The sequence below is a fragment of the Opisthocomus hoazin genome, chromosome 27 (genome assembly GCF_030867145.1).
Source record: "Opisthocomus hoazin isolate bOpiHoa1 chromosome 27, bOpiHoa1.hap1, whole genome shotgun sequence".
NCBI lineage: Eukaryota > Metazoa > Chordata > Aves > Opisthocomiformes > Opisthocomidae > Opisthocomus > Opisthocomus hoazin.
Genome location: NC_134440.1, coordinates 1005569 through 1030872, shown reverse-complemented (window position 1 = coordinate 1030872; position 25304 = coordinate 1005569). Strand labels below are relative to the sequence as shown.

Genomic DNA, 25304 nt, shown 5'->3' with positions numbered 1-25304 from the left:
CTCACCTCTTCTCAATTGCATGCAGGAACTCATCAAACGCTCTGAACGGGGTGCCCTCCCCCCAGATCCCCAGGCGGCTCATGTAAATCATGTTTTTTGGCTCAGAGGCACCTGTTCAAACAGAATTCGCTGTCAGCAAGACCACAGCAGTTGTGAATAGTTTCGACTCACATAAAGTGAACTCAAGGGGATGGTCGTGTGCCATCGTGCCTCCTCAGGAGACCCAAGGACCCTTCCAGACACTGCCCTCCATACACGAAGCGGGCAAGCATCACCATACAGCTGAGCAGCTGGCCAGGAACAAGTTAAACTGGAGAGAAATTAGTCTGATTTGCCAAAAAGTCATGACTAATGGGCAGCGATGGGGCTCGGGGCAGAACTTAGCGCCCTGGGCTCCCCTCTAGCACTGCAGCACCGTTCACCTCTTGCACAACCGTGTACTCCGAGCGTACGTGCCCACACCTCAAGGGCGTCCTTCAGCCCCAGAGGTGACTGGTGACAGCTTACGCACGGCACCCACACAGTGCCAAGAGAAGCTCACCTGTGGCACTGGCATACACAACCCTTGCTTGAGGCAGCTTGTTCTGAAGGTCCAGCACTGCTTTGCCCATTTTAGTAGAGCTGGCATTTTTGGCTTTGTGGCATTCATCAAAGACAATCTGGAAGGGAACATCAGTTAAGGAGACAGGATCTATTTTCATCACGAGGATGGGAGCAGACAGAAAATACAACCCAGCCTCCTCCACTCAGCTGAACAACCAGTCCCAATATCAACAGGACCGACTTGTTCCCTGCACTGCATGAAATGTGCTGGTTTTGCCAAGTCCTCTGCTCCTCAGAGCCTGAAGCCATTTCCCCCTCCCTCTCCCTTCACTTCCAAGGTGTGTCTTGTCTTGCAGCGCTGAGGGAGATGAATGCTGAAAAGGTTAATCCCAGCTGCGTTCCTCCTCTCCTCCCACTAACGCTGCAGCCTGGGGAGGAGGAGAGCGCAGCGTGGGGGGATGTATGTGCTTACAGCTTTTAAATATCCACCGCAGGCACCAGGCTGCTCGGCACAGCTGCTGCCAGCGACTTCAGATGGCCCCAAGCTCTTTGTTCCTTGGTGAAGCACAATCACAAGCATGCAATTCTCTCTCCAGTTTTGATGCTGGTTTTTTTTTTTTTAAAAGGATACAACTCCATCAAAGTTTTCCCTGCACCACTCCAAAATTTGTTTCAAGCGTGTCCTGTGCTGTCCGCCTGCCTGGCTTTCACCAATCAGTGCAGAATAAGTGGCAAAGAGGACTCCTTCTGAGGTAGCTGTGTCACCGTATTTAATCTGCAGAAAGAGGAAGAACAAGAGCGCACACATTCGTGACGCTGGTCCCCAGTACGTCGCGCCCATCCTTTGCCCACGATCAACACCGCCGATTGTGCTGTGCCTGTGCAGGACACACGCTCCTGCCTCCAAGAACAAACCCCAGTCTGAGAGCAGAACAGACAAAAGACTGTTGGTAGCTGACGTCTGTAGCTCTGCTCTTTGGCATGGAGCTACGGCGATGACAGGGACTTTAAATGTCTGGGTAAGTTCCACCAGCCAATGTGTCAGCACATCTGGATGCATGCAGTGAGATGTGGAGACCACGCTAGGACTTCAATTTTCTGGCCAACTGAAGTCGCTTCATTTATTTAAGCAACAGTTTAGAACGTTTAATTGTTCTGAACCCTCCCATCTGTTTTAGTTACTTCTATAAAATAATTCTCGCTTTGACCAGGTGGGATTGCTGCCTCTCTTACTGTCATGGTCCCACCTGCAATGCAATAAATGGTAGGGCAAAAACCCCATGGTCTCAATCTGAAGAAAGTTCCATTTAAAGCCTTTTTGGTCTGACACCAAGCATTCCTCTCAGGCTCTTAATGGAGAGCATTCAGAGGTGTCAAACACACATGGTTTCCACTGACTTCGTAAGAGCTGGTTGCTCAATACCAGTAAAACCCAGAGCAGTTTCAGTGAGCGGGCAGTGGCGTGGCAAACACAACCCTGGACGAGGCCGAGGCACTGGACAAGAGGCTGCAGCACAGGCTACAAAGAACCCCGCGAATAACCACCACCACACAACTGCCGGTCGGTTCTTTTGAGAAATACTTCATCCTCATCACTGAACAAATGGAAAAGAGTCTGACAATTCTCCGATTCGCTCAGCTGGGGGGCAAAGCCCACGTGCTCAGCCACGGCACCCTGCGTCTGCAGCCCCCTGCCAGGCACCAATCTGGGCGTTTAAACGTGCGCCCGTACTCGCATGCCCTGAAAAGCCGTTCCGTGAAAAGCGGGCACAGCTGGGACACGCTAGCCCGGGAGAGCAAAGCACGGCCTCATCTAGCAGGAGCTGTTCCCTCTGCAGGACTCTCCAGGACTGGCGAGCAAGGCTCAAGTCCGCTGTAGTTTGCACTCGCCTGGAGACACCTCTCGCTCCCTGCAGGAAACAGCTCTGAGCTCACCGTGCAGCTCTGCGGAGCGTATAAAAATAGCGAGAGCCATCTGAGAGAAGGGAAGAGCGAGCAGCTTGCTGCCTGCTGCTGCCTGTGCCACCAGCCACGCGGAGGCAGAAGCGACTGCTGCTTTACACGCTAAGGCAGCCCCATCTAACTGCTGCTGCAGGCTGATTTTCCACACCGCCTTTACAGCTTCTCTCCCTACCTTATTCAAAGCATGCACAGGAATGTGGGAGGCTTCAATGTCCTTCAGGTCTCTCTCAGCATCATACTTGAGATCATTGGAGACGCTGAACCTGCAAAGCAAGACGTGGGTCTGGTTATCTCCTCAGGAGTCAGGGCATGCACAGTGATTAATAGCTCTGACTAAAGCAAGAGTAGGTGTGCAAAACTGTCACGCTGCCAACTGCCCACACACCTCAGCACAAGATCCTACAGCAGACTCCAGTCTGCCACTTATGACACGCTGCGTGTATTCTGCAGCAAAGCCCCACGCTCCAGGGGCTTGAGCCTGCACCCGGGAAGTCCATGAACACCCCTTTGCCAACTCTGCCGACGAGAGCGCGGGGACAGGCTTGACATTGCACTCCAAGTACACATAATCTGCTATTTCGCAGTGACTCATTCTCCATCACCGCTGCAGGGGAAATATTCCCGTTTCACAGAGAGCAAACAGGCACAAAGAGGTGGAAACGACTTACCCAAGGCCACAGCATGAGTCAACTACGAAGCCAACATCAGCACTAAGGAATTCCTTACTCCCAGATCCAAACTAACTCCAAGGTCTTACGGGAAAAGAGAAAAAAAACCACAACAACTTACCACAGAGCTTTTTTCCTCCCTTTAAGATAATTTTCAAAGATGATGCCTGCAACTGTCCTGCCCTTTCCAACTCCAGCACCGTCCCCAATGAGGAAACCAGCTCGCTGCCCATTGGGTAATAAAACTTCATGTTGCTGCAAAATCAAGAACAGAACTGGAAATTAAACTAGATTTGCCTTTGCCAGCAGCTTTGATGTGAGCTTATAAGAGTGCCAGTTAACCCTCTCACATATCCCGTCGATGTAAGTGCGTGCCCTGCTCAGATAAAGCACAGCAGGAACAGCCAAGTGTCACGGCCCGGCTCACAAGTGGCAGCTCACGGAGAAGGCCCCTAGGCCCCTGAAAGGTAAAGCACTCAGCTCTGCAACAGAAGTCAAGGGTTCTGGCCTCTTTGGGAAACAGACCCCACAGCAGCCCCAGCTTCACACAATCCTTTCAAAATGCATTTAAAATGCCACATGCCAAAGCTTCCCGAGTTTCAGCACCGACATTACCGGTTGGTTTAAAACACACTTGAACATCTGTCCATACAAAAAGCAGTTTCCTTCTAGCGTCAGACACGCAAGCTGGGCAAGGTGGAGCCGCGTACCTGGCAGGCATAAATGATGGCTTCCAGCTGTAGTGCAGAGAGCGACCCTTTGTCGGCAACGGAGCGCGGCAGGGACAGGCTGTAGGTGATGTCGGGCGGGGGGACGCTGGACAGCGTGCTCGTTTCAACGACGAGGTCAGGGTGGTGCTTCCCAATCTTGGCTAAACAGCAACACAGAAAACAGATAACTAGAGATCTTCACTCCCACCAGGCACCCCCAAAAGCACTGCAGACCTCACACTAATGGTCCATAGCCCTCTGCTCAGGAACAGAAGAGATGAGGCCGACGTCTGCTATTCATTCTTTCATTCCATTGAAATTTCAGATTGCCAAAACCAAGTCTTGCCTCCCCCAAAAGCAAGCAACAGAAAAGCGTTCTGTTAAATCAGCGTAGCACCAACAGAGGATCAATACCCCAGTAAAGTTCTTCTAGAAAACCACAAGCTTGGGATGTGCCACAGCAAACACCACACACCGCTTGCAGGAAAATAAGGGAGCAGTTAATTAAGTAGGTCCACAATGGAGTCAACAGAACTTCCCACGCTCATGCCATGGCAAGACACTCACACTTTGAAGGTATATATTCTGCATAGGTCTCCGTTTGCCCCAACTCTTCCGTTTCTTCCTCCTCACCTTCATCCTCCTCGTCTGCAGGAGCCTGAGACTGAAAAGAAACACAGCATTAACCAGACGTTAATGTTCTCCTCCAACCCTGGACACACACAGTGCTCCACAGTGCCAGAAACGACCATTTAAACCATCCCTATGCAAATTCACAAACCCTTCAAATACAATTAATCTCATTATAGACTACAGCAACACAAGGAAAACCACCTGCCCGGGGGCGCAGCAAGTGCTTTCAGAGCTACTTCCAACGCCCAGTCCCCACCACATTAGGGAAAGCTGTTTCCATCACTTCTCAGCTGGGCTGTGGGCTAGCGCGAATCCTGCCCAGCTGTGCTCTAATCTGGCCCAGAGTACAGGACCGAGACCAGCTCTAAACTCAGCATGGTGCTCAGCACCATAAAGCAAAGTCACGCAGTCCCAGGAAGGGCAGCCTCTGCAGTCTGTGCTGGTTCAGCTGTAAAGAAAGCCCAAATCGTTCCTCAGCACAGCGAGGTTCCACCGAGGGAAACGTCCGACACTGCTGGGAACGGGCAGGGACTGCGATCCGGCTGATTTTCTTGCCTCGCTCCCTCTGAAGGGAAAACGGTCAGAACTGCTCCCCTCCGCGCTGCGACCTCACCAAGAGCCCGGTGTCTGATCCCACCGAAGCCGACCGCCGTTCTCACCTGGTAGCTTGTGAGGAGCGGGGTGCTGGGGACAGCAGGAACGTGGTCGTTCGGGCTGTTTAAGCCAGTGAAGGATCTGCTGGGTGAGAACAGCTGGAACAGAAAGGGCGCGGGTGAGAACGCAGCCTTAACCCTCAGCCCTCCAACCCCAGCAGCACAAAAGCACGACAGCGGTGCAGATTCCTGTGCTCTGTACTCAGATCCTGCACTTTGATGTTCTCAGTGGACTTCAGTCCTTGGTTTGTGAATGAAACGCCCTGGGCAATAATTCTGGAAACCAATAAATCTTGCAAATGCCGCACATGCCTTTGTCAGCTGACACACACAGGGAGGAACTGGCCAAGGTAAACTCACTCCTGCAAGAAGCGTGCGCGTTTTGCGCGGGTGCCCGCGCGTGACGCCAGCCCGCAGGGACACTCGTCCTCCCGCGCCCGCGGGACGGAGGCTTTCTGCCGGACTCCACAGCACCAAGCCGGGTCACCCCAAAACGCCACCTTTTGCCTTGCCCGGTGGGATCCCCGGCGCAGGCCCGCCTTTCACACCTCTCCCCTCAGCACGAGTGGATTACCTCTGCAGACGCTGCCCCTCTCGAAGGACTCTCACCAGCCAGCAGTGCCTGTCAAGACCTGGCAGAAGTTTATTACGAGGACACTGGACCCGCTGTGCACTGGAGCAGCTCCATTAGCCACCCAGTCTTCCCAGTTGCTTCGAAGGGAGCTCTGTACAAACTGCTCTGCCGCTCCCGACCAGGCAGGTCCTCGTGAAAAGGAGCTGTGTGGATTCTCACGGTGGGATCACGCGTTTTATTCTGAACGGGCGAGTCCAGCTGAGAGCTCTGGGCTGGATTTGCCAACGGAAGAGAAACGGCGTGCCTTCGGGAGGGGAGAGCGGAGCGCAGCCGAGGAGATCCAGACGGGGGGAATGGGAAAGGCTGAACAGAACTGCACCCCAAAGCCACCGCTGGGAAGGGACCACGCATTAAATCGGAACCCCGACACCTCACATCGTCTTACAAACTGCCCTCGGGGCAGGCATTTACTTAACGATTCTGCAATGTTGTTTTCAGCAGTAAACCCGCTGCTCAGAGCAATCCCATAACTGCACCAGAACACGACCCAGCTCAGCACCAGCTAACGCCTGTCCCGAGGCTAAGGACCGCTGCCCCTTGCCCGAGACCACCAAAGCCTGCAGGCTTCCAGCTGCACCTCCCCTTGCAGAGACCAGGAGGTGAGGACCTCCACGACGGAGACCAGCCACGAGGCCCAGGAGCTCAAACCGCGCCGAGACCCGCACCAGGCCGGCGTCAGTGGGGGTCAGGGTGCCGTACGGCCGGCCGGGTCTCGCCAGGCGCCCACGGCTGCGTCACAGCTAACGATGGCTTCGGACCACCCAGCCCGCTGCACCGCAGGCAGCCAGGAGAGCTCCCACGACACTCCTAGCCGGGAAGGCACAATCGAGGGATCCTTTGTCTGCCCCCACACAAACAAAACCACGCTGCAATTTCCCAACAGCCAGCAAGGTCAAGCCAGCAGCTCACGGCATCCAAAGCCATCGGCAACTCCAGAAGCAGCACTACCTCAAGCCTATAGCCTGCAAAGAGTGCCAGGCTTACAAAGAGACCTATGCTCCACCAGCAGAAGTGAAAGATGGGAAGTTCTTAAGCATAAACACTTCAATTATTTCCTTTTTTCAAAATTATATTCAAAAAAAAAAGGAAAGAAAAGAAAAAAACACCCTCCATTACTGGAAGCCTGAGTCAGAATTACCAGAAGGAATCTGGACGGAAGAGCTATTTTCAGTGCCAACAAATCTGGAGAGCAGGTGAAACATCTCCACCTACAAATCTGAGCTCAGTAGAAGAGTTTCTCCTCAGGCAAGAGAAAGGCCCAGATCTGCTGGAACGGCCGGACTTGCTTCTCTCGGTTCTGGCAGCGGGCAGCTAAGGCAGCTCCGGTTTTGCATCACAGTCTTCAGAGCAGAAATCCCTGCTCCCCCGCTCCCGCAGCGGGGCTTTGGCACGGAGCGCTTCCCCTCGGCGACAGACACCTTGGCTGTCTGGAGCACTGAGAAACCGGCCACGCGGCCGAGGATCTGCCGCGAGGGCCAGTCCAGGTGGGAGCAGGAGCTACAGCGGGCGATGCACCATCTTGCCCCAGGCCGAGCTTGTACAGCTCCTTCCTTTCTCCACTCTCGCTCACCTCCCAGTCTGATTTTCTCCTTCGTCTGTGCTACACGTCTGAAAACACTGACAGCAGAGGCACACACAGCACGCAGGAGAACACTGGAGGTACACAGGAGACTCCTTCAGCAACGCCGCTGGCAACTGCGCGATCAAAGACTCGATCTGCTTCCATTTTTCCCCCCCTTCGCATTATTCTCCGTTTTGCCCCATCCTGCTGTGACTCCCGTGGGAAAAGACACAGTCACCTCTGGCTGAGAAGCCAGCCCCGCTCTGCAGGAATTCCTTCCCTATGTACTGAGCTAGGAGAAGGGTGCTCACATTTTTAAAGTGCTGTGAATGAGTTAGAAAAAACTGCATCAGCAGCTCACAGAAATTCCAGCCACAGGCTTCAGAGGCAGGGCTTTGCTTCCCCAGTCTTAAACACTCTGTAAACTTGTGAGAAAACACACCACTATCAAGTGGATTACATGAACTATTTTTAAAAAGTATTTCACAACTTGATTACAAATGAAGCAAGCATGTTTTGTCTGCTAACTCCTGCAAATATTTAACAGTGCCATAGCTCTTCCCTCCCTCCGTGCCCATTCCTGAAACGATAAACAGAGCCAGCACGCCACAGACGCCTCATTCTTTACGGCCACCAGCTCTCCCCCGCCCCGGGCAGGCAGCTCTGCGCCCAGCCCTGTCCTCCCCAGTCACACAGACTCCACGGAAAGCTCCGCACCGGGCACCTCCGCTCAGGGTTTCCTGGTGAGCTGGAGCTGCTCAGCACGGCGCGTCTCACCGCCACGCTTCTCCCCAGCTTCGCTCTGCCCCCCTCGCTGTAAACCCATTTCCCTGGTGCTGGTGACAGCGGAGAGGAGGCAGGGGGGAAGGCAAGGCACGGACATCGCCTTTTCCACGCCGTATCTTCAAATTGCTGCACGACAGGAGTTCTTTTTTTGCTTTGTTTAGAGAGAACCAGGCACGAGGCCGTTCTTGCAGCCGGGATCTGCAGGCGGGTCTCACACCGAGGACGCATCCAGCATCGCCTACGAGACGTCCCACGTGTCAGAGCTGCTCAGCGATCGCTGCTCTGCGCCGCCTGAACCTCCGAGCCTCGGACTCTGTCCCGGGCAATTCGCTACCGTCCTGACAACCCCCGCTCCTGGGTAAAAGCTGCCCACACGGCTCCAACTGACCGGACGTGCCGGACCCACAGGACTGAACGCGCCCGGCTGACGTACGGTGCAACGGGACCGACAATCTGTAGCTTCTCCTGTAGCTGAGTAACTGCTCTGGCTACTCAAAAGCCGAAATTCCTGCAATTTTATGGAAAATGATGGTGGTGTGATGATGTGGGAAGGGACAGGGAAACTTTATCAAAACTGGTGTATATTGGTGCAGGATATCTGCACAGCCTCCATCCTGCGCTGCAGGTTACAGTAAGGAACCTTTACTTTGACACTGCCTGGAGATTTGGCAACGGATCACTTGTTTGGCTCCTTTACAACAACAAAAAAAAGCACGTTTGAAATTCAGGTAATAAACCAGCTGCCAATCATCAGTCAATCTGTCAATCCATTTACCTCGTATCCTGCGAGTTACAACCTCCCACGCGAAAACGAAACCAAAATCTCCTGACTACGTCGTACTTCAGTGACACCTCGTCAGGAAACATCAAACTCGGCAAAGGGAAAAAATCCCAAACCAAATCCCAACCACCTCTGCACTCAGAAAACACAGATAAGACAACTTCTAAAATAGCCAGGGATTCTTTCCAAAAGGAAATAGTTTATAAATGGAATTCCAAGAAGTTAATTGGCCTTGTCTGAACCCAAGTGCTCTGCAGGACAAGAGGCGAGGGGAGGACGTGAAGCACAGCGTGCAGCAAGGCCAGAGCCGGCGGCTCCGCTCCGGTCAGACCCGTCAGCCTCACACTCACAGGACACACCTTCCTTTTGCACTTGCATTCGTTACACTGGCCTTAGAACAGCTTTTCCCACTATGTTTTTTCCTGTGTACTCCACAGATACGAAACTACCAGCTTTTTCAGGCACTGAGTATCTGGACCAGGGTTCAGGCGGTCAGAAACAGGACACCACACGACTATTTCTGCAGTGCTTTAGGCTACTACGGAAAAACCACCACAACAGGCGACTCGGGGCAGTAAGGCCCGTGCCTTTTCTGTCTCGAGGGATGGATCTGTTTTCTAGCTTTTTTAATCACCCGGTTTACAAGCCTGAGATGCCTTCAGCCCCCTCTTTGGTTCGAACAGCTCGGCTCTCCTCCTGCTAACCGTCTCAGCCCTCAAGTTCAAGCTGCTCCAAGGCTACCAGCTGCGTGTGGCTCGCCTGCACACCCACGCTGCCAGCGCAGCGGCACGGCCCTCGGTCCCTAACACATCTATCCACGGGAAGGAGCGCAGTGCTGCTCTCTGTCTCCGACAACGGACACGCAGAGGGCCAAGCAGACACTGAAAAGGTCTATAAGGGTGACCAAATCTCACTGATTTCAGCACGAGCTCAGGTGTCTGATGTGAGGATCTGCGTGACTGACCCAAGATCTCACAGAAGGTCTAAGGCAGACACGAGCTTTCATTTCCTGAGCCCCAGGCCGGGACCCTCGCCGCCAAGCCACGTTCCTTCAACGCCCAACCTGTCGCTGAGCCACCCAGCAGCATTTCAAAGCAGAACTGCTGCCAAGACTCCTTACTTCCAAGCTGTGACAAACAGCCAGCGTTCATCATGGAAATACAGTCAGACACACTACTAACTGCAAAACGTGGCCTCTAAAAACACGACAGAACCTCCCAATACAACAGTGACTAAGGCAGGAGCATGCCAGACTGCCTTCTGCGGCCTTCACGTTGAACGGGTTTCCCCCACGATCTTCATAAGGCATCGACCTGCAAAGGAAACCTACTGCACGGCTGGGCGCTCGCTGCGAGAGCCGAGGTCCAGGGATTCAGCGGATGCCTCTGACATCGGTTCCACCAACAAGCGAAGCCGGTGGCTGCCCGTGGTGATGATACCAGGTTGTGCAAGAGTGAGTAATCGGTCCCAGCAGAGGAGGGAAAACAGATGGCAGCAGGCTGGCAAACCGCACAGAACCACAGGTTGCTGCGGGACTGCCGGGAGATCACACACCCAGGAAATTCAGAGATGTAAAAGCTTGCAGGGACTTGGACTCACAAAGTAAACACAAATGGTTAGTCTCAAGTTGAGACAGGGTTTGTTTTTTAGTCATTGTTACTAAAATATTTGCCATGGAGAATAAACAAACGGTGGTGGCTGCTGCTGGGGACCGTTAATGATCTATGTCACGGTGCTCTTCCTTGAGTCCATCTCTTCAGCACTCCTGAGCGCCCTGTCACAGGCCACCTGGACCTGCTGAATGTCTTAGGGACATCTCCCTCCTGACACACCTACCTGCCACAGCTCTCAGAGGAGCTGGTGCCTGCACCACACTCTGAAGGAGCGCACGTATCCCTCTGAGGATGTCCAGGATCGCTCCTGCTTCCAGGAGACTAAAGTGTGTGCAATTACCTCACCCCTTCCCTCGTCAGGGGAACTTGGCATTAGTGAAATAACATCATCACACTGCAGCTTCACCCCTGAAGGGAACTGGGTTGGACTCTTAATTCCTGGGTGAAAACGCCACCAGATGAAGCCTGAGGTAGTGACTGCCTGATGGGGAGGATGGAAGAGGAGCAGCCCATACCTCTATTTGGTTCTGCTGCGGCATGTTTACATCCCATAGTGTTGGCACGTGGTTCAGACTATCGGCAGACAAGAAGTCCTTCGGATCCGCGATATCAGAGAGGGAATCCGCAGGGGAGGAGAAGAGGGAGTTGTTGTTGGAGAGCTCATCGAGGTAAGAAGAATCCTGAAATGGAGAAACGACCACAGTCATTGCGCACCTACGTATCCTGGAAGTTTTAACTTCTTGCTATTAAATGAGCAGCTCTGTTACTTCATGCTCCACCAAACTTAGAAATTAACTTGTAAACGAGGACGTGCTCTAAGCAGCTGTTTTAAAATCTCAGTTTCTTGAAAACAGAGGAAAAAACATTGACTGGACAGAAGTGCCGGTACACATTCAGGACTAACTCAGACTGCACACATCTTCACACACAGAAGTGGAAGAAAGAGAAGCGTTCAGTAAGACACCAGTCACCTCAGCTTTGCATTTGATTGAAAAGACGGCCGAGGGGTCCTCAGCCGAACACCCAAAGGCCTCAACTATATCACCCGTGCACAGAAGCCCACAGAGTACCAGCCACAGCCCAGAACGACACAGCTGCTTCACTGCAGTCCACAGCACAGCAATACCCGGAGGTTCCAGAAAAATCACCCTCCTCATGCCAGCTTCCACACAAACGAGCTGCCAGGAGCAGTGGGGAAGGCGCATTAGTGTCATCTGGATTTGCGTCCAGATAAATCCTGGCAAATCTACCAACCCTCTCCCCAGGGCATGCCTCCGTCTGGACAGGACGGGAACGTGCTGCAGTGACGAGGATCGGGCTCTGCCCTTGCTCTTTTTCTGGTGCCTCTGCTGAGACGGCTTACAATTGTTTTATTTAGTGCCAACCCAGCGATGAGGTTGGTTTGAGTCACACGACTCTAGCTCAGAAAGAGCCCTCAATCCCCTCCCTACCATCAGTTCCGTATCTGGTTTTTCAAACTTCAGGTGGCAAGAACCAGTAGCTGAAAAGCACTTCTTACTCTCCATGCTCAGCTCTGGCACAGACCACTGCACCTTCCCTGACCCCTCACACCACCCCAGCTCTCCTTCCACACCAAATGCCACTTCCGAACTTTTTCGCAGCAGACAAACTTTGTCTGCTGTTTCCTGCAGAGCAGCGTACGGCCAAGCGCCCGGCTCCCGCGCACAGGTCCTGCAGGAGCGGAGCCGCTGCCCCGGAGGGACAGGCAGACAGACCAGCAGGACCCTCCGGTGCCCCGCAGGGCTCTGCCAACACAGAGCAGGTCTGCGGTTCCTCGCACGCGGTGGGTTTGTCAGCACGCAGCCAGCCTGAGCTCTCCGCTAGGCAGACAACCAAACGAGGGCAATCCTACCGCAGCGCGGCTGCCAGGAGAGCTGCAGCGTCTGATACGAGCACAAATCGCTGTTCATTTCCAGTTAAGGGCCAATTTCCTACTACAAGGCAGAAAGGCAGCCAAAGGTTTTTTAAAAGTCACTTAGCCCCTGCCTGACATAAAATCTCGAGCAGCTGAGCCTGCTCGCGCTATCCCAAGGGCTTCAGGCCAGGAGCTGGGTCAGACCACCCCCCGACTGAGGGTGACGGAGCCCTGGCCCAGGCTGCCCAGGGAGGTTGTGGAGTCTCCTTCTCTGGAGATATTCAAGACCCGCCTGGACAAGGTCCTGTGCAGCCTGCTGTGGGTGACCCTGCTTCGGCAGGAGGGTTGGACTAGACGACCCACAGAGGTCCCTTCCAACCCCTACCATTCTGTGATTCTGTGACTCCTATCGGAAGCGATGGTTTTGCAGTGTTTAAAACCACTGGGATGTGATCCCTTCACCTTCTTCCCAGCCATGTCTCGTTTGGCACCCAAGCAGACAGTCGCTGCTCCGAAGCCACAGGTGCCGGTGCTGGCAGCTGTGCAAGAGCCCCGACTCCGAAGCGCAGGCGAGCCGAGGCAGGGATGGCAGCCGTGACGTGCACAGCCCGCACTCGTCAAAAACCAGGCGGGGGGACCCATGGCGCGGGCAGCACGGGCAGCTGGCAGGCGCTGCTGCCGGGGCCGGGCTCTGCGGACCCCCCCTGCCAGCGCCGGGTGCTGGTGCCGGTGTGCGACACCGCTGCTGGGCAGCGCTTCCTGCGCAGCTTCGCTCTTGACACTTCTGCGGCTATTTTGGGACTACCCAGAAATCAAGGCTTTTCAGAGACCGAGGCAGGCACCTAGATTTATCATCTCAGAATTAAGTGATCTCTGGAAACGGGGCTCTGTTTCACACTCCAGAAAGCAGGAAAACACTTGGGTAACTGTGGCATTTCTTGGCCAGAGCAAGTGCCTTGCGCACCCTGCAGCAGCCTGCCTGCCTGCCTCCACAGCTCAGGCTCCTGACCTAGAGCACCGTACGGGTGGTGGGTGTGTGGAATTCAGGCTAACATTGTTCACGCTACTGAGATTTTTTTTTTCCTATTAACTCCCACCCCCAAGGTCTGCAGCCTCTCTCAACCTCCCAGTCCTCTGCAGAGACACTTGCCGATCGCCTCAAAGCGCTGCGCTGCTGACACAGGGCATCGTCTCCCCTTGCTGTCCTCACCACCGTTCTGCTGCTCCCTCGGGCCTCAGGACCCTGGGAGTTCAACGGCCTCTGGACTGTCACCGCCATCGACACCCCTGTGCCACCACACCTCTTCAGATCCAACCGGGACAGGGGTACAGCGGAGAGCACTGACACCCGGCCTTAGGAGGAGAGTGTAACAAGTCACCTAGTACTACTCTCTCGTGTTACACCTGGTGTAAAACAGTTTAGATCAATTTTGTAGCAGCTCTTCCGGCCATTCCCAGACAGGAGGGAGAGGGAGCTGGACAGAAGACTGACTGCTCCTTTGCCTGCCTGCTCTGGCACCTGACACATTGGACTTGCGCAGCAGCCAGAGGACCCGAAGCAGCTGCAAACTCCACTTTGGGTCCAGATGCTACAGAGAGGATAAATATAGACTGGCATCAAGAGGCTCATAACAATTGCTTTGAAGAAGTTGCTTTCAAAGCCCAGCACCAGAAGAAACAGCTATTATCTTCTTCAAGGACCCACCACCACGCAGCGACACAAACAACTCCCAAGATGGACCTGGAGCTACAACGCTCCCACCCGCAACCCATGACGGTGCAAGAGCTTTGTCCACGCGCGGTGCCAACGGCTGGTGGAGCGGCCGGTCCCCAGACACAGGCGTGCCGGGGAGATCCTGCACGCAAACCTCCGCACAGCACTCCTGGGGCCCGGCCACCTCGCCTGGCGGGCAGGAGGAAGAGCAGACGCTCGCTCGCAGCAAGCCCTCAGAGCTCAGCTCACATGGCGAGGTCCAAGAACAAGCTCCTGTTCACAACAAACAAGACATCATCATCCTTGAGTTTAAATCTAAAAGATGAAAGGCGTTTACTACTATCTGCATGCCGAGAGGAGAAGTGCGTCTTTCCTCTCTCAAGGACGGGCAGGCCTGGGAGGTGCTGTGCTGCAGATAAGCAAGAGCTAAACCAGAAGGCCGGAGTTGCAAGGCAAACCCAGCTTTGTTTAGCCAGGGGTTCTTTGTTTTTTTTGTTTAATTACGAAAAACTTCGTTACACAGATGCGTTTTGGCCTTTAACCGGCAGCAGCATCGCAGGGAGCTGGACGGTCTCAGCTCCCCGGCCGGTCTCACCGCTGAGCTACGCCGAGACACTTCTGCGCAGGTTCTCCTCACACCGAGACACTTCTGCGCAGGTTTTCCTCACGTGCAAACACCACTGGCAGAAGGCGACTCGGAGGAAATGTCTGCAAGCACACGGGCACGGCAGCAAGAAGGCTGCAGAGCAGACTGGAGCGGCCGCTGCACATCAGGGTCCCGGAGAGAGGAACGCGCCGGGCTGGAACAGCAACGGGACGGGTGAAAGCACCGTAACGCAGCCCGCGACACCCCGGCACGCGCCCGCCGCCTTCCTGAGCCCAGCCCCGGAATCCCCCAGCGAAGGCTCCAGCCCCACCACCTCCACCACCGCTCCCGCTGCGCAGGGCCCTGGGCTGACGCGGGGAAGAGGAAATCAGGCTCCAAGGCGGAGGGAGGACAATGTCAGTCCTGGAAATGACTTCAGTGAGCCCATCCTCCGGCAGCATTACGAGGCATTAGTCACAAACCTCAGTCTCCCGTTTGTCTTGCCTAATTACACTATGTAAAGAGCACTAAAACTAGTAACATGCTAGAGCCCCACCCTGAAGGGCTTACAGGGCAACCCCAGTAAATTAGACTTGCTTATATACAAATTGAAGTGTAATTGTTTAATACAAGGCCATACTGATAACTACAACCTGTGTCATCGTGAACCATGCCTTGACTAATTATTCCACTGGTTTATATGGAGCAAACAGGAGCAGCTACCTTGGTCTCCTCCAGGGAAAGGATCATCGCCTAAAACATCGGTTCATGAAATACCAGGGTGAGCTAAAGGACTCCCCAACGGGATAACGGCACTGTCAGACCCACTGACAGCGGCTGCCGCTGACCCCAGCCAGCAGAGACCCTCAGCCGAAAGGTGCCGAGCCCCGACACACAGAGAGCAGCAGCTGGAAAGGAGCTGACGGTGTTAGGGGTGCAGGAGGTGGCCCAAGAAACCACGAAGAGCGAGAAGGTTACAGGTGCAGCGAGCGCTGGGCAGGGCGACGAGCCGCGCGGGGGGACTGCCAAGCCAGCTGCCCCGGCTGGGGTCCGACGTGCCCGAGAAGCCGCTCAGTGAAACCTCTGCAGAGGGGTCCCCTGTCTCCGTCAGCAGGATCCGAAGCAAGATATTTTGTCCCTGTTTAAGACTGATTAATAAGAACTTTTAAATTTTCTCATTGGAAATAAGAGGGCTTTACAGTAATAGCACTTTTTTTATGTCTCAGTGGAAGTCAGATTTCTGCAACAGATGAAAGTTATCCCACAAGGCAGGATCTTTATTCCAAATGCTGCTCTGCAAACACTCTCTACGTAGATCTTCTTTCTGGAATTAGACTATTTGCTGGGGGGGGAGCGGGATGATTTTCTGAGGCTTTTTCCCGCCTCCAGTTCAGCACAGCCTGCAACCAAAAGCCAGAGAGCACACTGCAGATCACGACTGGTCGCAGAGTTTTAGCGCAGGGAGCTGGCAGCCCTGCTCGGCCTCCACCTCTTCAGCTGCTCCATTCAACAGCCCCCTGCACCCCGACAGCGAGCACCTGCCTGGGGCACAGCTCGAAGCTCTCAACCCCAAGCGCTGCAACTCGCAGCACAGATCTCTCCCAGTTTCTCCCATTACAGACGGACGGACCCAAACAGAGACCCTGAAGCCTGCTGTGAAAACGCGGTCCAAACTGACTGCGCAAACTGGAGATGAAGTTTGGAGCAGCCCGTTACAAACTGGTGAAAGGGCGATTCCCTGACACAGGGTGACCGCTGAACGGAGGGTTTCATACGGGGTCAACAGCCCGGCGCTGCGGAGGCTGCGCGCAGCTGCGGGCCGGGGTCTCACCACCACGTTCTTTTTTCACATTGCAGCTGGAATAACAGCAACGCACTACAACAGGAGACAGAGGTCACAAACCACCGTCTGGTCTTCATCTCAGAAGATGCTCTAGTGAGTAACTTGATAAATCAATAATAATCATCTGCTGGACTTCTAGACTGTGAGTGCAGTCGACGCTGCTGTGGCACACAGCATTTCTATCGCTATCCCAAAACAGAAAATTAACAAAACCAAGAATTAACTCCCTAGAAAAGATCAGAAAAAGAATCAGGGTAAACCAACCCCAACACTACACCTCCTTCTCCCAGCCACTGGAACCAGCTCGGTTCCTCTAGTCAAAACAAAGTCTTTGTTAAAAATAATGAAAGAACAGGTGAAGTCTAAATACAGAAGGAGTATGCATCCTAAAAATATTTTTGGCCATCAAGCCATCAATATAAATGGTTTATTTGCTCACAATCCAGACACAGAGGAAACAAATACTCCTTCTGCACAGCAGCTATCGATTACTCCTCTACACAGCACACAGTTGACAGGGGTTTTTAAAAAAATCAAGCAACAAAACCATACACGTGCACAGGCACACATAAATATACACACGTGAACGAAGCTACGCTGCCAGACGAGAAAGATCTGGTGTCTCAAAAATCACGGATTAAGCAAATTATGTTTTAGGAAAGGCAGAAACAAGAATGAACAGCTGCAATGTAAGCAGTCGATCACCAAAAGAAAAATCTTTCAGCTGCCAAAACCCAAAGTCTTTCTGAATATGGGGCAATAAACTTGCAGTCTTACGGGCTTGGTGCTCTGGCTGGCAAGCATTTCCCTCGCGTTTCTGTACACAGCATCTGGTTTAAAAATAACCCCCCTGAAAGCCACTACAACTACACAAACACACCGATCAATTCTCCACACGGCTCCTTTTCCTCCAAGTTCTGCAGTCAGTGACCAAGTTCGAGCTGACAGGAGCAGTCTCCAAGTGCCACACGCTTCAGCAAAACGCAGACCCCGTCCGCTCCCGCTGCCTCGCTCAGGACTCATCGCCCCTAAATCTCCACAAGCATGCCGGGGGGCCAGGGGGCGGCTGGGGACCCTCACAAGCACAGCAAGCCAGGACTCCCAAGCAGGAGGGAAAAAAGAAAAATCAGGCATTACCTTGTAAAGAGACGGGAACTTTAGCCAGAACTGCATTTGGGACATTTTACAAGAGCATTCAGCTTGCTGTCGGCAGAGCAGGACGTGGACGAAGCGGCGAGGTGAGATTTTTCAGTGTACAATGGAGAAAGGTCTTCATTCATGACCGCGACAGCAGCAACAGCCAGGAAGAGAGCTCATCAAGGGTTTTTTTTTAAAATAACATGCAGAAGAAAGGAGTGGAAATGGAGGAGAAAGGACAGCCATACAGCGCGGCTGTCCTAAGCCTGGGGAAATTTGCATAGAGTGTTTAGTCACACGCAGAGTGCTCTTACTTCCTCTAAGCACCAGGGCTGACTTTCAGGAAATGATGCCTGCTTGGTAAGTCAGTAAAATTACTGGCAATGCGATGAGAATTACTGTATGTGGTGTAACTCAACCACAGATACACTGTAAACAAAGCTGCGCTGCGCAGCGGCCGCGCTCGGGGCCGCAGGGGTCCAGGCAGGAGCCCGGCTCCCCTCGGCTCGTCCCCTCCCCGGCCACCCAAGCGACACCGCCGCTTCCCCCCGCAGCTCCAGCTTTGGGGCTGGGGTCCTGCCCCCCGACTTCAGGGGCTCGATGAAGTGATCAGACCGAAACAGACTGCGAACAAGCACCCGCGGCCTTCCTCCCCAGCCCCACCAGCCATGTGCTTTCCTTTGTCTTCAGGGTCTGCCCCACCCCAAACACTGCAACTAGAAAATAACGAGGAGTAGCCATTTTCTGAACTTTTTCTGGATCATTAGGATTTTTCTGTGTCCAGGAACATTGCCTTCTTTTTCCAAGACCTTCCCTTTTGACTTTATTTAACAGTTTTGTTAACAGAAACAAGCAACATTTCTTAGGGGGGAGACAAACAGGCCCAGAACCGGGACATCTGAGAGGGGTTTGGTCATCGCAAGCCAAAGGAAAGCCAGCTCCAACACAGCCCGAGGGGAAGCGAATTTGCCAGAGTCCCCCCCACCCTGCAGAAAAACCATGAGAACTTTTCTGTTTGCTTGGGGCACAAGAGGTTTCTGTTTGCCCCCCCCAGCAGAGCCGGCGGCAGCGCCCGCGCTGGGCTCTGCCCGGGGGGTTGGTCCCCCCAGCTCCCATGAGCTCGGCCCCGGGCTGGACGCTGCCCCGCTCCGTGTCCGGCAGCCTTGGGACGCAGCACGCTCGCGGGCAGCCATGCCACGGGAGCAGGGCAGGGAGAGGGACGCTGCACCCGGCCGGTGACCCCGGCGGAGCACAAGTCCAACGGCGCAGACGCACGTGCCGAGGACCGGGAGAGCAGCGCTGGCTGCAGCGCTCTCCGTTCCTGCGCCGAGGCTTTCCACACAACCACGGCACGGCTTCCAGCGAGACGCAGCTCATCGCTGCTCTGCGCTACAGCCGGCGCTTGGCACCTGCTGTCACTGCTGCTGCAAGGGCTCCTGGGGCCTGTGCCGAGAGCTGCTGGAAAATCCCACGCTGCAAGGCACTTCTCAACAGCCACGGAGCGACAGGCGACAGCAAAGCCCCTAGCAGGCCTGCAAGAGATGGCCAGAGCGGAACGCAAGGTGCTCTCCAACCCCTCTGAGAATCAGGGGAGGCGAACCAGAGCAGGACCGCTTTGCTCTACGACAGGGGGTGAGGAGGGAGCACCGGCCCCTGCAAGGACACGCCGGGTCCCGGGGCTGGAGAAGCACCCGCAGGACGTCAGCCCACCGCGGGCTCACTGCCAAGGGCAGCCGGGTGCATGGCCCGACCCACCGCGGCACGGCGGCTCCACGGGGATTAATACGTTAATAGCCCCTAACAATGAGGATCCATGTTCTGTACTGTGAAACACCTAGTCCAGAAGAGTTTTTTCAATAAGCAAATGGGAAAAAAATAAATGCCTTTGCCCAGGCAGCCAGGTTGCAGCCAGGGAAAGCGAGGACAGGGCAGCCCCAGCAGCCCTCGGCCCGGGAGGAGCCGGAGCGTCGCTGCTGGGCTCCTGCGGTGAGAGCACCTCTCGCCTCCCGGCGAAGGCTGCGAGCAGCAGCTGCACGAGTGCCGCTGCAGAAGAGGCATCCGCAGGAACCATGGTGCAAACCAAGCGTTTGCTTTCTGTGGGCAGCTGGTTTGGGGTGGAGAAACGCAGTGGGTTTTCACTGCTGCTTTTATCTGAACTCTATTGTGTTTAACGAGCTGGTAGTGCCCTGGAGCTTGGGATAGGTGCTTTAATGATATGATTGAAGTGAAGAAACCAAATACATTTCTGAAATGTCTTAATTAGTGACTTGCTGGTGACTGCCTTGCTGTGTGACTTTGATTAAACCACCAACTCATGCCTAAGACTCAGAATCATAGAATGCTTTGGGTTGGAAGGGACCTCCAGAGGTCTACTACCAAGGTGTTGCTACTTACGCAACCTTTACAAAGCAGGTGGTTTATTTCCTCTTCCTTTTCTGCTGGTGGACAAACAGGGCAAAACGTAGGCAACAACACGGCCACCAAAAGGAAGCACGATGTATGAGATTGTATAGACAGCCAGGACTGCTGAACTCATTTTGCAAGACCACAGCGATACAATGGCAGCAGATAAGATAACCCACGGAGTAACCGCCAGCGGGAATTTTAACAGCCTGTCCTAGGGGAGCAGGCAGGCCACAGCACTTCTGCTCTCCGCAGTTAACGCACGAGCACGCATGCTGACAGCGACAGGAAAGCAGAGCTATTCCAGCATTCACATTCATTTCACTTACCGTCTTCCAGCAAAACCTGCAGTGTACAGCCTGGCTAGGTGCTTCGCTGGGTAACCTTCACAGCATCCTCTGCCGACTGACCTACCGGACAGCTTCCTGAACGCGCTCGTGGTTTCTTGAAAGCAGGCGCTGAACTTCCAGGAAAGCACAGACGCAAATCAATAACACCTGTACAGGAGAAGACCTGGCAGCTGGTCACCCTCACGCAACCAAAGAGCTCGAGACTAGATTTCCTGAAATACTCTGCTGCCAAAAGACGGGGATTTCAGGCGTGTCCAAGGACACTCCAGGCTTGGCTTCCCAACCTGGTGAGACCTGTGTGAAAAAAGCCATCAGGCCCCTGAACGTCCCTGCAGGCCAACTGCTGCGCAGCCATCCCACGGAGCAGGCAGCTGCACATGCGGGAGGGACACCCGAGCAGTGCCTGGGATATACAACCAGACCACAGCTAAAAACAAGTCTAGGAGAAGCTAAAGGGTGGCAGAGTACTGAATATCTGACCACAGCTTGTCCCAGCAGGGTTGGGGTTTTTTCAGAGGGATGAAAGATGGCAGCGTCGGCACCGTACAGACCCAGCCTGGCTTTTCCTCTTCCCCCGCCACAGCTGGGTGCGAGGCTTCGCGTCGCACGCTGGCTGCTGTGGGAACCAAGAGCCCTTCGTGCCACACACAGGGCAGCCTCTGCTCTGGTTTCAAAAGCGAGCGAGAGGAAGCAAGGTGCGTGGTGACTGCACTGAGAGGCTTTGACAAGCTGAGACCACAAATGGTTTATTTTTAAAATAGACACTAAGAACAAGGATAACGAAGCAGCTGGTAGGTATCTTATACCCAGAGCTGAAATTCAGCATGCATGAGGGGGGTGTGTGGATCAGCAAGTCCTGCCAGCACACGGCTCCCTGGAGGACTGGAAATCTGGGAGGCGATCGCTGCTCGTCCAGGAACAGGGAGAGGACCTGGAGCAGGCCTGCCACGGAGCAAGCGCAGAGGGGAACTCCCCGGCTGCTGCTCCTCCTTAAAACAAGGAGAAACCAGGTAAACTTGAGAAGCATAAAGGAAAGTCAACAAGAGAGTAAACTCTCAGGTGACCCTGAAAGCTGGAGGGCAGCAGCAGCGAGATGCTGTGACTCAGGGAACAACCCTGGCAGGGGCCAGGGCCAGAAACCTGACTGCAGAAGGTGTTCGTGCCAGAGGCAGTGCTGCTCGCGGCGTCTGCTGGGGCAGGACCACTGGTGTTTGGGTCACTTTGCAGAGCCAGGGGCATTGGGAAGCGCATTTTGAAGACAGCCCCTCGGAACAGGACCCTGAGGACATTACAGATCAGGGCATGCAGTGACCACCAGCAGAACTGGTGACGGGAAAACTCACTCCATCAGACTGACTCAGACTGATGCTGCTTTGAATTAAAGCGTCTATTTTAAAACATCTCCCAGTGGTCTGCTATTGAATTATATTACCAGCATTTTTCAAGTGCACTCTGTTTCAGACCAGTACTTTTCCCGCTTTTGTTAGCTTTACGAAGGGAGGAGGCAGGGCACAGTGCTTGCCAAGAACCTCAGAGGCAGCTCTCCACCGCCTCCCGGGCCTTCTCTCCTGCCCAGAGGTGGGCACCATTGTCAGATGAACACCAGCAATTCTGGAACAGGGAAGATGCCAGAGTCCTCCCAGCCCTCACACACCCTCCCTAGGGCCCCGGGTGTCTCAGCTGGCTCCTGCAATCCACACAGGACAACTGACCACAAATTACGCCTCAAAAGCAGAATTACTCTCATTTAACCACAGCTATCTCCACCTGAGTTACTCCCAAGAGTTCCTTGTATACATGGAAGAGGAAGATTTACACCTAAAGCACGGTTCATCCAGCCAAAAGGAGATGCTACTTTATTCTGAAGTCAGCTGCATCCCCTCCTCCTCGGTAACCAGCTCGGGGTGGCTGAATCGGAGGCTCAGAGCAAACCGAGCACCCAGCCGGTGAGTCCTGTGCTGGTGTCCGAGCCGCTCAGGACAGGGCTGCAGCACCCGCCTGCCTGGTCTGGCCCTTCGCTGCGAGCCCAGCGCAGACACCGGCCAGCGACCGGTGCGCCCGGCTCCAGCACAGCTCACGGCCGAGGCAGCCAAACCCCTTCCACGTGCCGACAGCCCAGGCTGATGCCACCGTCTCCTCGTCCACCGATGGCAACCACAGAGTATCTCAAGTTGGAAGGGACCCCCAAGGATCATCGAGTCCAACGCCCTGGTCCTCGCGGGACTACCTAAACCAGTCCTTGCCCAGCTCCAAGTTGGGAGCACGGCCATGTTTCCTGGTGGGTCATCCCAAGAGCGTTATCGGATGCATCGTCCCCCAGGCACCCACCGGCGGTGACCCACGGCGAGGCAGGAGCCCACGCCAAGAGCAGGGCAGGGGCAGAGAGACAAACCCCGCGCTGGCGGCCGTCCTGCCGGGGAGCACACGCCGGCATCACAGACACTTTCACCGTACTTACTGCAACGGGGCCAGATGAGCCGCTACAAGCACAGCCTTCATTTTTCTAAAGGAAGGCCTGAAGTAAGAGTTAGGCACCTCACCGAAAGTGTTTATACAGTGCCAGTAAGCCAGCCAAAACCCCAACCCTGGGGTGCAAAAACAAAGACGTGAGCATGTAAAGCAACTTGTTCGTAAAACGCTTCAAAGGCACCAGAGCCCGTTAATCGTCTCCAATTGATTTTAATACCTGTATTCCCCGTAGACATAACTGCAGGACAGCGATACGAAGTTCCAGGACGTTTCTTATTCCAGGAAACTCTTCATTTCAGTCAGAACCAAGTCTTTCATGTAATTTAATAACTGTTACATTGATTTCTCTTAAATCACTACTGCTGTGTGCACTGCAGCGCTGTCAAGAATTAATACTTGTTTAAAGCGTAGGTTAATTTCTCCCCCCCTCCCCTTACCAGGAAAGATTAATAGGAGCCTGCAAGGGGCTGGTAACAAAAAGAGGGCTGGTTTATGATTAACACGTGTGGTCGAGCCCCCCCACACCACCAGCAGATCAAACAAGGCTGTAACTGCATCTCTACAGCATTACTGCAAACGACTACCAAGAGCAGGCAGCTCCTCCCTGCGCCCACAAGCCAGCTCCGTCTGGACTGACCTCCTTCCTCCAGTCCAAGCACAACTCCAGCTCTGCAAAGGGCACCCGAGCTGCCCGCCGAGGCGTTCACACGCAGAGCTGCTTCACCGGGGAGAGGCGGGCGCTGCTGCTGAGCCCCCTGCACGCCCGCGCTGCCACACGTCCACGCTCCACAGGAGCTGCTCGCCCTCGCGCCAGGAAGAGCAGGTTTATTCTTCCGTGTAACTTCTGGCAAACAAAGCCTGAGGAGGAGATTCCTGTGTGTTCAGAAAAGTCCTGTTCTGGATAGCCACAGGGAACACGGCAAACGAAGTCAAGCAAAGGGCAACGCAGACTGAGTATCAGAAACAGGCAGGATCATTTTAGGTAACAAAAGGAAGGAGGAAATGGGCAGCGTCTTATGCTTTAAGTAATTCTAAACAGGACAGAACAGTGAAGTTTAAAGACAAAAAAATCTGTGGTGGCTAAGAACAGCAAGTATTTACGTGACAGGTATGCTTTTCTAGAACAGGCTGCTCTGCTTTTGAGACCAGGCTGTGGGTACAGCTCACCACACACCCCTGCCAGGGACAGCCGGTGCCAGAAGGGAAGTTAAAGCCTCTGGATGTAGGGTTTTGTTGTGGCAATTAACAGCTCTTACCACCAGTGACACAAGATAGCACTGACCTCATAAACATGCCTTTGCAGCAGAATTACTGCGCACAAGCACTGGATTCCAGCCCACCGGCACCCGAGGCCTGAGGAATAAACAGCAGAAAGCGAGGGAAGCAATGGAAACCAAACCCTGCCTCTCCTCTGGACCTGGATTTCTAAGGACTTGTTTGCAGTCAGGCTTTTTACACCAGGAGACGACACCACAGGGCATGGGCGAGACTTTGGCTTTAGACAACAGTTCCCAAGATGAAGAAACGCTATCAGACCCCAACACGGCCTCGCAGAACTATGTTCAAAACCTCAGCTGGAGCCACTTGTTTATATGAAGAATGCCAGCAGACCGGCAAGGATGAATCACCCAACAGCAAGCCAAAACCCAAAAATACTGTGGAGGAAACAAGTTCACATTAGGCTGTTCTGACCGTGCAAGTGAAGCACCTTTTCCAGTCTGCAGGCGGTGTCCAGCGAGGCTGCTGCGATACACGCAGAAATCGCTCTTCACCAGACCCAAGCGGCAGCGGTGAAAGATTCAACTACAAAGAAATTCCCGGAGCGATTAAGAAATGTGGCAACTCCCACTCACGGCATCCTCAGACCAGCAACGGCTTTAACACTGACGTCCAGCTGAGGATCTTCGAAACAAAAATACGTAGGGAAGACGGGGCGTGCAAACGCCAGCGCTGGAGGAAAACGCGCCAGCCCTCCCACCCTCCGGACCTCGAGTCCCCCAGACCACACGAACGCTCCTCCAATCGTCGCCACCGACAAAGCGTTTACTGCACAAACACCTCGGAAGCATTCCTCATTTGCTCTTTAGACCTTTTAAATCTGTTTTCAGGATTCCTGGAAAACTCTTTAAGCAGACAAGCTGCCTGCAGGCTACGCAGTCCACGGGCAGGCTGGAGTCCCGCTGCAGCCCAGACCGGCAGCCCAGACCGGCTGCAGGTACGTTCCAGGGAGGCGGCGTTCACCAGCCCGTGTCAGATGCCACCCAGGGATCACAAACCACGGCTCCAGGTCAGAGACAACACTCCCATCCCCCTCATCTGTCCCCTGGACAGCGTGCAGAAGCCGAGCACCGGCAGGCTGCTGAGATGCACCAAGGGCTGTAA

General features: G+C 54.2%; 1 protein-coding gene across 4 annotated transcripts in view; it reads right to left on the bottom strand.

Annotated features, from left to right (window-relative positions):
- Positions 1-25304, bottom strand: part of SBNO2 (strawberry notch homolog 2) — a 64222-nt gene that overhangs the window by 15665 nt on the left and 23253 nt on the right. For 3 of the 4 annotated variants that reach the window (XM_075444214.1, XM_075444215.1, XM_075444217.1), the window contains 9 exons: positions 11060-11224; positions 5176-5268; positions 4451-4547; positions 3884-4044; positions 3295-3428; positions 2678-2768; positions 1175-1318; positions 542-659; positions 6-111 (listed from right to left, as the gene is read on the bottom strand). In XM_075444214.1, coding sequence (XP_075300329.1) covers positions 6-111; positions 542-659; positions 1175-1318; positions 2678-2768; positions 3295-3428; positions 3884-4044; positions 4451-4547; positions 5176-5268; positions 11060-11224 — 1109 coding nt within the window. Of the gene's footprint in view, positions 1-5; positions 112-541; positions 660-1174; positions 1319-2677; positions 2769-3294; positions 3429-3883; positions 4045-4450; positions 4548-5175; positions 5269-11059; positions 11225-17700; positions 17916-25304 lie in introns of those variants that run through there. The other variant, XM_075444216.1, reaches the window with a different exon arrangement.